General features: G+C 45.7%; 1 protein-coding gene across 1 annotated transcript; it reads right to left on the bottom strand.

The window, feature by feature from the left end:
* Positions 1-806: 806 nt before the first annotated feature.
* Positions 807-11721, bottom strand: slc71a2b (solute carrier family 71 member 2b). Its single transcript, XM_084945201.1, has 12 exons — positions 11383-11721; positions 8925-9017; positions 8631-8693; positions 8385-8512; positions 6791-6905; positions 6202-6420; positions 5998-6111; positions 5506-5577; positions 4492-4604; positions 4310-4407; positions 4051-4193; positions 807-3971 (listed from the first exon to the last, which is right to left on the bottom strand). Exons 1-12 carry the CDS (start codon positions 11437-11439, stop codon positions 3741-3743), a joined length of 1446 nt encoding a protein of 481 aa, XP_084801327.1. The 5' UTR covers positions 11440-11721; the 3' UTR covers positions 807-3740.
* Positions 11722-11936: the final 215 nt, after the last annotated feature.

Genomic DNA, 11936 nt, shown 5'->3' with positions numbered 1-11936 from the left:
AAGCTGGTTTCTTTGTGATCCTGAGCAGATTTGATTTTTATTCACTTTTACATTTCTCACATTTATCAGCTGATTTTTTTTCTGTGTAAATGTAGTTTTTTGTTCAAAGTGTGAAAGTTGTGACCAAATAGAGATTTTCTGTTTATCAGGTTTGATTTCTATGATTTCTTTTAGTGTATTTTTCTGTGGTTGTCATAGTTACAAACTTAGCAGATTTGATTTGTGCATTAAAATATAGAAAAGTTTTTGCTGTTTAAAAAGTTTTTTTTTTTTTTAAGTTTCTGTAAAATGGAGAAAAACGTTTTTTTGTATTTGTGATTTTTACTGAAGCTGCTTCGATTCAGACGTTTGTGATTTTATTTTTATTTATTTAATGTTTGTAAAAACACATTTTTCAATAATGGGCGCAAACTTTCTAATTTAAATAAACTGAAGTTTAATTTGGTCGATCTTTAATCAGAACACTTCATGTTGTCTGTTGACCAAAGTAACGTACGAATGCTTCAGAGAGCTGAGCATGAACGAGCTGAAGCACTGATGATGTCACACAGAGCCATCATGCAGGTCACTGCTGCTGAGGGAGGACCGACAAACCGCTGCATCGTTAGGTGGACTTTTTATATTTATAAAGGAAATGTTGGGGTTTTTTTTATTCTCAAATTTAGAGTAAAGAAGAAAAAATAACAAGGAAATAAAATACAAAACAAATACTCACTTTTCTTTGTTTTAATCAATAAAAAATTAATTTTTAAATAGAAAAAAAAAAAGGTCACAAATTAAACTGAAATTAAAAAAAAAAAAACACATTTCAAATGTCACACGTTTCTCTTTATTGTTATTAATATTCACGTTATCATAGATATTATTCAAAATTATGTTCTTAAGATAAAAGAGCAAAAGCAAAATACGTGACACGTCTCTCGGTTTAAATATAAAAGTGATATGAACACGAGTGATTCAGGCACACGTTCAGAGAAATTAAAGTGCAGCAATCAGCAAAAGGTCTGCACGGAGGAGGAAGAGGAGGAACATCTGGGAATGTCTGTCAGTCTCTGCGGCGGCCATGTTGGCGCGTCAGCCTTCACGCCTCACCGTAAAAAAAGAAAAAAAAGCCTCTGAGGAGGATTTACAGCCTCCATCGTCTGTGTGACCAAACAAGCCGACATTTAAAAACGTCACGTTTCACTTCATGAACAGTTTCAGAGAATCATCAACGGGGAAATTCATTAAAAACTTTATGACACGATGACGACGTGATGGAGCGACTCGGCTCTTAACCTCATCATGGAGTCAACAATCAGCCGCCCTAATCTCCAGAATATTCATCTCATCGTCAGATTTAACAGAAAAGCAGGAAACTCGACCCAGGAAGAATGACTGAGTCATCCGGCCGGATCACTAAATCTAAGTTCTGAATTCCAACATGAAGGACACGAATTTCTGAACTTAAGACAAAAAAAAATTCCAATGATCCAGTTTTAAATTGGACTGAGTCTAAAGAATATTCCAGACAGAAAGGCATTCAGTACTCGGAGAAACTACTGTGGGATCCAAGACGCTCCACGAGGCATTTGAGGACACTCGGTGAGCATAGGAAAATGAACCATCTGACATCATCGGCAAGTGGGCGTTAAGGGTTAAAAGGTTAACGGTTATTAAGCCGAGAGCTTCTCTAACAGTCGATTGTGCTTCTGAGCTACATCATCATCAACGTCACAACAGGATGATCAGGCGTTCCTGTAGCCATGACAACGTTCATGCTGCATTCAGGGGAAAAAAAAGAAAAAGAAAAAAGGAAGAACTACCACTCAAAGGTGACGTCATCTGTCAGAGAACCTTTGAAACTGTCAAAAACTATCATCTCCCACACAGAAACAGAGCCTGAATGCAGCACGAGTTATATTCCACTTACAGTAGCCGAGCTGTGCAGGTAAACGCACCTGACCCGTGCTCTGGTTCACAAGATCATCAATTCATTAATTTGTCTTTAAGCAACAGCTGGAGCCCCACATGTGCTCTTAAACTGGTTTCACTGGTTCAAACTGGACATGAAGAGACCTCCAGGACCGCCGGAGCTCTCTGCACAAAAATACATACATCACATGAACCCATCATGAAGGCTGAAGCTTTAAGGGGCAAACGTGAGAACCTGCACAGAGCGCACATGCGATGGTTTTTAACCTGAACTGGGAGAAAACTCGACTTAAACGACTGATCAGGTTTTTTAAACCGATCTGTTGACCTTCTGAGAAAAACAGCCTGTAACAAAAAGGCAAAATAAGCACAAAAGAGTAATAAAACACGGCACCGGTTGGTTTGTGAGGAGCCCGCCTCGGGACCGCCAAGGTTCAAACTGCATCAGTAACTTGGAGCGTTTGATTTGTCCGACCTGGAAGGGGCAGGCGGACGAGGAGAGCACTTTCAGGTCAAACAGAAACAAACTTCAAGTATTAAAACAGAAGAAGAAGACGAGGAGGAGGAGGTGGTGACCCGCAGAGGCTCAGATTGTGGGAGGAGCAATGGCAAAAACTAGGTGGTGCTCTCTGTCCTTAAAACCATCACTTGTCACTGCGGCTCAGGGAAAACTCGGTTTTCAGTAAATCTTTGATATTAATTTGATCCACGCTGTAAAAACTCCAACCCTGCAGACTTCGTCCAGCTTTAGGCTATAAAACAGCAGTACAGCGCCCTCTACAGGACGGGAGGAGGCAAAACATGAGACCGTCTGTAGGGCGGAGGTTTGAAATCAGGGCTGAGAAGAAATATGAAATAAATAAATAAATACATGAAATGCATTTAAATGTTGATTTTAAGTCAAATCGAGTCCAGTTTACTGGATCAACGCAGGAAAATCTACACTGAAACAAAACGACCACACCTGCAGCTCAAAGCAAAAACGCCACATTAGTAAATTAAAAGCCTGATTGATTAAACTGGGAGACCAAATGATGACATCATGAGGCGGAGCTAAATGACGCCTCCAGCCTCACGCCGTTTATTTACTCGGATTTCTCCCAAATATGCAAACTCCTGATGGGAGAGGGCAATGACATCATAGCCAGTCAGTTTGCACATGCTCTGTGTGACGGGAAGTCTGAGCGCAAATAGATCCAGACAGAAAACAAACACCTGGATCTCATCATGATTTGGTATCGTATCCCACAATCCCGAGCAGCTCCAACCTCCTCGTCCTCGCCAAGATTTGCCCTCCGGTCCAAAAAACAACCCCCCCCCCCCCCCAAAAAAAAAAAACAACGTAGTTTTGAGTGTCAGCTTTCACGGCTGTACAACGAGGAGCATTTGATGGCCTCACCTCTGCGAACCTGACGGGTGGAGTCACGTACAGACCTGACTGACAGGTACGGGAGGCTGCTGTCAGTTGCTTTGGCTTCTCTGGTCCCGTCCTCGCTGTGATTGGCTCGTAAAGTAAAACGTTGCGATCCTGCACGACTACACGACCACTTTACTTCTGCTGATCTGTTTTAACGGAGAGATCTCGGCTCTTACTGAGGCAAGACTTCAAAGCCCTTTGGTTCTACCTGCCCAAACACACCTGGGCAAAGAATGGGAGGAGTCACAGGTGAGTGATATCAGTGAGATAAAAAGCGGTTTGCCAGGGAGGCCGCCGCCTAACGTTCCCCGACTGTCTGGATCGGGGGAAGAGAGGGTTTGTTTTTTTTAACAGGGGGTGGGACTTGCAGACAAGACTCTGTTCTGTAATTGGCCAGACTGCCTACGAGTCACATGACACTGTCCTGCAGCAGCGGCTCGAGGTCCTCTGTGTCGCTGATGGGCACGGCAAGAGGGCTGCCGTTCTGAGCGTGTGCGGCGGAGCTGCTGCCGGCCTTGTTGGCGGTGCAGGTCTTGACTTCGGCCAGCTGGTGGCGCTCAGGGATGAAGAAGGCGACAACTAAAGCAAATATGACGCTGCACGCGCCGAAGAGGAAGGGCGGGCCCGGGACGACCAGCTTCTACAGACGGAGAGAGAACCGACTCGTTACGGGAAACAGAACAGCGAGGAAAGAGTCAGCAAGGCGCATTTCTACGCACCTGTGTGCTCGCTGTGGATCTTCCTGCCATCGGCTCCACTTCGTTCAGCTCCACGTTGAACAGGAAGAAGATGAAGCCGTAGAGAGCCGGGCCCAAACCATTGCACAGGCCTCTGATACCTGTGATCATCCCCTGTGCCACACCTGAACACACAGACACCTCAGTCACATCTGCGCCACCTTCATCCATGTAACACAGTCACACGGCCACACAGACCCTGTTTAAGACACGCCCCTTCGGACGGTCAGGTGCGACTCACCTTGCTGGTCGGGTGGGGCGCTGTGTGACACCAGAGCAGAGATTGCTGGGAAGGTGATCGAAGACATGGCTGCTACAGTTCCTGCTGCCCACATCATCCTGTAAGGACGCGAGCAGATAAACGTTTAGGTCAGATCATTCACAGGAAACAGGAAACGACACAGGCGAGACGCTGGGACTCACCACGGCTCGGAGCCGAAGCCGTACCAGGCCAGCTGGAACAGCTGAAAGGCCAGGCCCAGAAGAACCGTGTTCTTCTTACCGATGGTCCTCATCAGAACCCCGAAGAAGACCGTCTGACAGACACGAGACGTACAGTGAAGAAATCAGGACGCAACACATTTACAGGGTTTAAACAGACAAACTGTAGTCTGTGTGAGGGGTTACAGCAGCTTTTCATGTCAAACTAAATGAACAAACCTGAAACAAACACTGTGACGTCAGCACGCATTTAGAGTAAAAGAAACAAAGAAATCACACTTTGAGGGCTTTCAGCTGAAGACGCCCACGGCACCGTCTCCCACTCGGAACAACACGGGCGTTAGCTCTGTTTTTAATACGATGCTCCTGGACTAACAGGGACCGCTGGATATTGGACTTCCTGTTACCACCCCCTGTTGGATCAGACTCTCTCTCTGACCGTGTAGAGTTACAGTCGGTCCCCATCTTTCCTCAGCCCCCGACTCTACACTCTGGACACACATGACTGTGTCAGTACCCACCCAGATGATGCCACCATGGTGGGCTCATCTCTGGAGGCGACCTACAGAGCTGAGGTTCAGAGGCTCTGTGTGCAACAGGGCAACAGCCCAGATCAGTGCTAACAGCTGACCTGACTGGCAGCCTCTCTGGACTTTTTTTTATTTTTTTATTTTTGGGAGGGGGGGGGCATTAATGCACAGTGAACACTCATTCTTTAATTTATTCTTCACATCTTTTTCTCCACTTTACAAGTTTACTGCATTGTGTTGAGTTGCGCTCGCTGGTGACGTGGGACAGTTTCACTGTACTTCTGTGCTAAAGATGACGGTGCAATGACAGTAAGGAGTCATCTTATCTTAAAGAGACGTGCGTGCAGCCACAGCAGGTTAACAGTTTCAGGATTGTTTCTCTCTGACATCGTCGGGTCTTTGGCTGTCGGCTGAACATGTTCACATAAAGTTTGCAGGCGGTGCGACTCTGTGAGGACGAGTGTACCTGAGCGACTATAGAGAGGATTCCCACCATGGCGATGAAGCCGGTGATGGCTGCCGGAGAAAACTCGATCACCTGAAAGATGAAGATGAAAACCTCGTCAGTGTTTCCGCCTTCGGGTTTTCATTGATTCATATTCGTTTTCTAATAATCTGCGTATTGCAAAGAAAAAAACATCACTTTTATCTTTGTTTCATTCTTTGGGGGGGGGGGGGGGGGGTAATTTAAAATTAAAATACAGAATTAAAATAATTAAATATAATGTCGGACCAGCCCTCCTGCAGTACCTTTAGGGCCCACCAGGGGGTGGCTAGCCACACTTTGGGACTCACTGAGCTGCACTGAATAAAGGTGGAGATGCTTCATCATTTAAATCCCATAAATCTCCTGATCCTGATGATTAAGGGAACAAATAAGTGTTCCTGAGCTTGAACGTGTAGCTTTGACCTCCTGAGTCTATCCAGCACATGCTGGTCACAGCTGTCTGTGTGTTACCTGTCGCAGGTAGAGGAAGAAGCTGGAGTACTGCCCGGCTTCAGGCAGGTAGGACAGGAACACGGTGACGCAGATCAGCAGCACCGTGGTGTCTTTCCCCACCCGACGCAGAGACTGAACACACCAAAAATACAAATATCGATCAATCGATCTATCAGTCAGCGTGGAGCACGTCAAAGCTGTAAGAGCGATGAAAAGACTCACGGCGAAGGGGTCGGCCTGCTCCCAGGAGATGGGGAACCCCCAGGACGTCAGCCTCATCTTGTCCGGCAGCGACTCGGGGACGACGAAGAACACGAACGCAATATCTGCCACAGCAATCACCGTGGCAACAAGGACCACCAGGCTGTCTCCGTACTGCCCAGACAGGTAGACCCCGATGGCCGGACTCGTCACCAGGCTGGCCGCGAAGGTCGCAGAGACCTGGCGAGCGAGGGGAGGTTAAATCAGCACGTAACCCACCTTTGACCTTTAACTGAAACCCTCAGGCGCAGGGGTTCAAACTTGAAACGTCAGAATTTTAAAACAAACCTGAAAATGTTTCAGTTTATGAAAATAAAATTCGGAATTAAGAACTTGTTTTCAAATTTTTACTGAATTTTGATTATTACATCTGTGACTGTAACTGATATAATCTGTGAGTCATCGTGACTTTTAACATTTAATAAAAATATTTCTACGATTCAACCATCCTAAAATATTTGTAAGTGAAATGTATGACATGGATGTTTTGTTTAGTGTGTGTGTGTGTGTGTGTGTGTGTGTGTGTGTGTGTGTGTGTGTGTGTATATACCAGTCCGTAGGCCGTACTCCTCTCGTGTTCCTCTGTGATGTCGGCGACGTAGGCAAAGATTACCGAAAAGGTCACCGCGAAAATCCCGGAGACTGAGATGAGAGCGAAATACCACCTACACACACACACACACACACACACACACACACACACACACACACACACACACACACACACACACACACACACACACACACACACACACACGAAACAGGACATTCCTCCATTTTATTTCAAAATAAGAGACCCCTCAGGTGGGGAAACAGCGTTCTGTGAGACTTATAGAGTGTCTCAGGAATTACATCAAATTCAAAATAATCAAATCATGCTTTTTAACTTAAGTTTAAAGAACTCTCTCACTGTTAAACACACACACAGAGGAAACCTCACTTCCTGTGATGTGAGGATTAAAGAGTTAACGTTTTCGCTCTGCTTTCAGGGAAACGTTGTCGTCTTGTGACTCTGATGTTACGGTCGTTAAACCAAAAACACTCTAATCTAGTCTTTTATTGGAGAGTCTGTGAAATGTATGAACCATGTGACTCTGTGACAGTCAGACATCAGCTGATCGCTGCTGCAGTCCAGCTCACAGCCTGAACGTTCTGACAGAAATCCAACATAGGTGTGTTTTTACTTTGAAGTGACTGTAACTCCTGTGTTTGGGTGAAAAGCAGGAAAAAGAGGAGGAGGAGGCCAGTGTGCCTTCAGCGTGTTTGCTGATCCTGGGCCGCTCACATGATCAACATGTGACAGCTGTGGCGATTAGAGTCCAGAGTTTTCCTGTCATGCACGGCTGAGCAGCAGCCTGTTACTGCTAGCTTAATGGAGCCGTCGTTCCTTCTCCTCAGCTAACACTGATTACTCGGCCTGTTTTCACGCCACTGTGATTTTTACAACATTATGTGGTCCAACACTCCTGTAAGCAGCCCAGAGTCCAGTTTACTCTACATGTGATTTTTATCATCGAGGACATAAAAACGAGTCCAAACATAAGACGACATCTTTATTCTTGGAGCTCAGTCTGCAGCAGGACTACAAGCAGCTGTTTTAGCTCCACCTCCTTCATACAACTTTCTTCTGATTGGTTACTGCTGTAAGCCTGCTGAGGGGCATATCAGCGTATAAGGAGTCTGCGATTATATTTCTACTGTTTTCTACTCTCCACATGATGTTGGGATGCGGGTGCAGCTACAGTCGAGTTAGCGGTTAGCAGGGTTCCAGTTTCAAGCTAACAATAAACAAAACAAACCACAGATGCTCTGATTTCAAACTGAGCTGAGCTCAGCGAGCTGTGAAACACGGCGTTTCTCAGCTGTAAACAGAACGATCAAGGGACGAGCTCTCTGCTGATCGTTACGTCGACCGTTCCTCAGTCAGATTACTTAGCCTTTGAATATTTTTGTATCCTTCTCTTCTGATTAGTCGCGTTTCTTTCATGTTTTATGAAGAGTGTCGTATGTGCTATGTGCCATTTTCTGTGTTGTGCTCGTGTTTGAAGCTGTAACCAAAAATTTAAATGCTCGTAATTCTTTACTTCTTCACTCATGTTTTTATCTCCGAGAGGAAGATTACTGAGAAAGAGCGTTAGTCTCACCAGGGGCTGATCTTCATGAAGGGGATGGGGGCGCAGGTGAAGAACACTGTCATGAGGAGGAAGGACTTCCTGCCCCAGATGTCTGACAGAGCACCAATCAGAGGAGCCGACAGAAATGACAGGAAACCCTAAACGGACAGAGAAATACAAACTCAGAGACTCCATGATATCGTAATATTCAACAAGCGTTAAGTTGAGGAGAAGTGTCTGAAAGCTGCGCTGACAGTAAACAGCCGAGCGGTTTACCTTGACCCCCTGCACCAGGCCGTTCATCAGGAAGGTGTGCTGAGGAAACACATCGTGCAGGACCTGAAACCACAAACACACTACTTTCACTTCCTCGGCATGTAGACGCCATGACGGTTCGCCCTTTATTACATCAGCCTGTAGATCATTTTTGGTCATGTGATGCTTTCAGCGAGGACACATTCAAGGTTTTAATAATCCCACTTTGGGGTTTATAGTTGCAGGAAAAGGTTGAAAACTTCATGAAAACTTTAACACTTTACACATTTTAGCAAAAGGTGTGTGTGTACTTACGGTCAGCATGGGGGTGGTGAGCAGGCCCCACGCAAAGAACTCCAAGAAGATCACCACCACGGCGTGAGTCACTCTGGCTCGGCTTCGGCCGTGCTGCGGCGAGCAGAGAGGCAGACGCATTAACCTCACTTCCTGTGATGCGTCCCGCTAACATGATGACATTAGAGCACATCTATCGCTGCTTTCACTTTAAGACCCATCAGAGTTCAGAAAAGCGCTTTAAAAGCCAGTGGAAGCATCACCCACAGACACGTTTGTCCTCAAGCATTCAGCTGCATCGCTTCTTCATTTTTGATAAACTCAACGTCGTCTTGGGCTAATAAGACTGTGCTGTATGCGAGACACCGAGAACGTCTTAAAGAGGAGCAGAGGAAGGAGGAGGTACCGACTCCAGTGATTCCTCATCACCTGGAACTTAACCCACATAATCTGTCCTCCAGCTGAAGCTCGCAGCACAGTGCAGAGTAAGGAAAAGCTGTTTTCACAGATCTGTTAAAACTTGTGAAAAAGAAACTGTTTGGAGGAGCGCGGCTGTAACTACCGGGGCTGAGACAGGGAAGGTGCGTTCAGGTAAGTGGTTTTATAAATCTCTGTAACAGTAAGCTGGATTTAAACAGGTGCGTCTGTGGGGACTGACTCACTGCTGGAGCCTCTGCTGGACATTGGAGGAACTGCAGTTTTCTGAGTCTGAGGCTCTGTGGGGAGTAAATGCCGCCATGGGCTCAGCCTCCAGGTTCAGTCGACTGAAGAGTGTCGCCTGCGTTTATGGAAACTTTAATGTGGCAAAATCTGCAGAGCTGCTGGCATCGTGCAAACAGTAGTAACCACAACTGCAAAGAAAATCTGCAAAAAGGCTTCCCACCACACTGTTTGATGTAGCTTCACGTCACTTTGGGTGTCTTCAAACAGTCTGAACCCCAAAAACAAGTGGAAACTGTAAATGTGGAGACAGCACTGTCGGCTCAGCAGAGATGCTCTCCATTTGCGTACAACGGGATTTTCCACCTATGCAAACGTTCTCCTGCACTGTCCTCCAAACACCCAGCAGCTCAGCTGTGCGTAGGTCGAATGCTGATTGGTTTATAACCTCACCGATACAGAGAAGAGTGACAGCAGCGGTCACAGGGAACAGAAGACGCACGCAAGCAAACACACACACGAAGTGTCCAGACAGCGGCTGCAGCGGACACTTTGTCTTTAACACCATTTCACTTCAGCTGTTTGTTTGTTTGTTAGAACTTTATTGTTCTGCACAGCCGGCTCACGAGTGGCCCACAGACCAGTCGCACCACATAGTTTGGACGCTGCCTCCATCGAGCACAGACGCTCGCTGCAGGCTGACGGGACGTCAGTAGCTCTCCAAATTAATTTGACATTTCAACAGTGTGAATACCTCGTTCATGCAACCACAACAAACCAAACCCTGGGTGTAGGCAGGAGGGTTGGAGTTTTACAATCAGTGCGTCCCCGTCACATCCATCCAACTATCATTTGTGTTAACAGCCTTTTAAAAAAAAAAAACAACAATGGATGAAATGCAGTGATAATGATGGACAATGATAACCACACCCCAGCTTTGTTTCTCTCCTTATAAACGCATTTGTTTTAAAAATACAGACAGCTACATGATCTTAACTGCTTTGAAATCTGATTTTAATATTTCATTTTTTAAACCTACACTTTAATCCCACTTTGAATTTTCTGGCTCTGGTTACAAACTACCTCTGAATACAGTTTAGAAGGAGCTTAGTGTGTGCACTCAAACATCATGTATGGCAGTTTACATACAGTCTACTCCATTACCAATCAAATAGAGGAATACATTTAAAACAAGAAAAGAAAAATAAATAATCAAAAACAAATTAACTACTTGAAAATGATTCAATAGATAACATACATTTAACAGAAATTGAAACAATGATATCTATCCTAGGATCATTCAAATAACAAACTTAAAACTTTATTCAAAAAATATTAAAGATAATAAAGAAACGAACGTAACACCCATCGTGACTTTTTCATGTACTTTGTATTAATGCCGGAGTAATACTACTGTAATAGTGTTATAATGTAATTTGAGTGCAGTACTTCGGTTTAGTTCCGGACTTTCACTGCAGCAATACTCTGTTTCCAGGACTTTTACTTGTTACCGAGTCTCTTTACGGTGTTTCTCCTGAATTAAAGCCTCTGAACATTCACACCTCCGAACCAGACCGGCGACAGTTTAATGTTTGGATGCTTTAAGCTTTAATTATCGCCCGAAGTTTGCTAACAGCTAATTAGCTTCCTGTTTTACCGCTCCCTGTCAGGCTAACTGAATTAGCTTCTGTCGGTGAGTTAAACATGGCTGTCAACGGGACATCAAAGCCGTTTAATCCGCTTATTAAAGCAGTCGTTAGCCTCTTTTATCGCCCGCTCACACCGACGTTGGCCGGCGACGCCAACCCACAGCACTCACCGAGCTCCGGACCAACACCATGTCGCTGGCCTCCGTCGCAGTTTTCTCCCGCATCATCTCACATCTTGCTGAGAAGATTTTCACTCCCGGTTCGCGCTGTGGGACATCCTCCCGAGGTGTCTCCGTCTCTTCCAGAATGCCCCGCCGCGTGAGATGAAGATGTGTCCCTGCTGAGCTATCATGGACCCGGCCCCGGAGCTCTTCGTGGTAGCGGTAACTGTGAGCAGGAGACTCGGCTTTCGTTTTCGCCGAATTCCTCCGCTCTGACCTGCTCGCTGGCTGCTTGTGGCTGTATTTTATCACCGGAATACACCGCGTGTGCACCGCCGAATTCTCTATTAACAAGTGAGACAAGCACCGCCCCGCGGCGGTGTAGGTTATTAAAAACAAAACGCACATCCATCTGCCAAAAGAATCTGTTTCCAGATCAGATTTCCTCCTGCTCAGTGCGTCTGTTGCATATGCAAAAGCTGAAACATCGGACTCTGGATCAGTGAGACTTACGCTTAAAAAGCGCGCCCCCTGCCGGACCCGATAGTGCAGTTTTGTTAATA

Source organism: Perissodus microlepis, chromosome 12, assembly GCF_051167445.1.
Source record: "Perissodus microlepis isolate ML-2025 ecotype Zambia chromosome 12, ASM5116744v1, whole genome shotgun sequence".
Lineage (NCBI taxonomy): Eukaryota > Metazoa > Chordata > Actinopteri > Cichliformes > Cichlidae > Perissodus > Perissodus microlepis.
Note: the sequence above shows the minus strand (reverse complement) of the source record. Positions and strands in the feature narration are given on the sequence as shown.

Coding starts and splice junctions, on each gene's coding strand:
- slc71a2b (XM_084945201.1), bottom strand. CDS start 11,439: ATGATGCGGGAGAAAACTGCGACGGAGGCCAGCGACATGGTGTTGGTC. Junction 8,694..8,924: donor TCACCACCCCCATGCTGACC/GTAAGTACACAC, acceptor TTGTGGTTTCAG/GTCCTGCACGATGTGTTTCC. Junction 4,408..4,491: donor GGCTTCGGCTCCGAGCCGTG/GTGAGTCCCAGC, acceptor GCGTCCTTACAG/GATGATGTGGGCAGCAGGAA.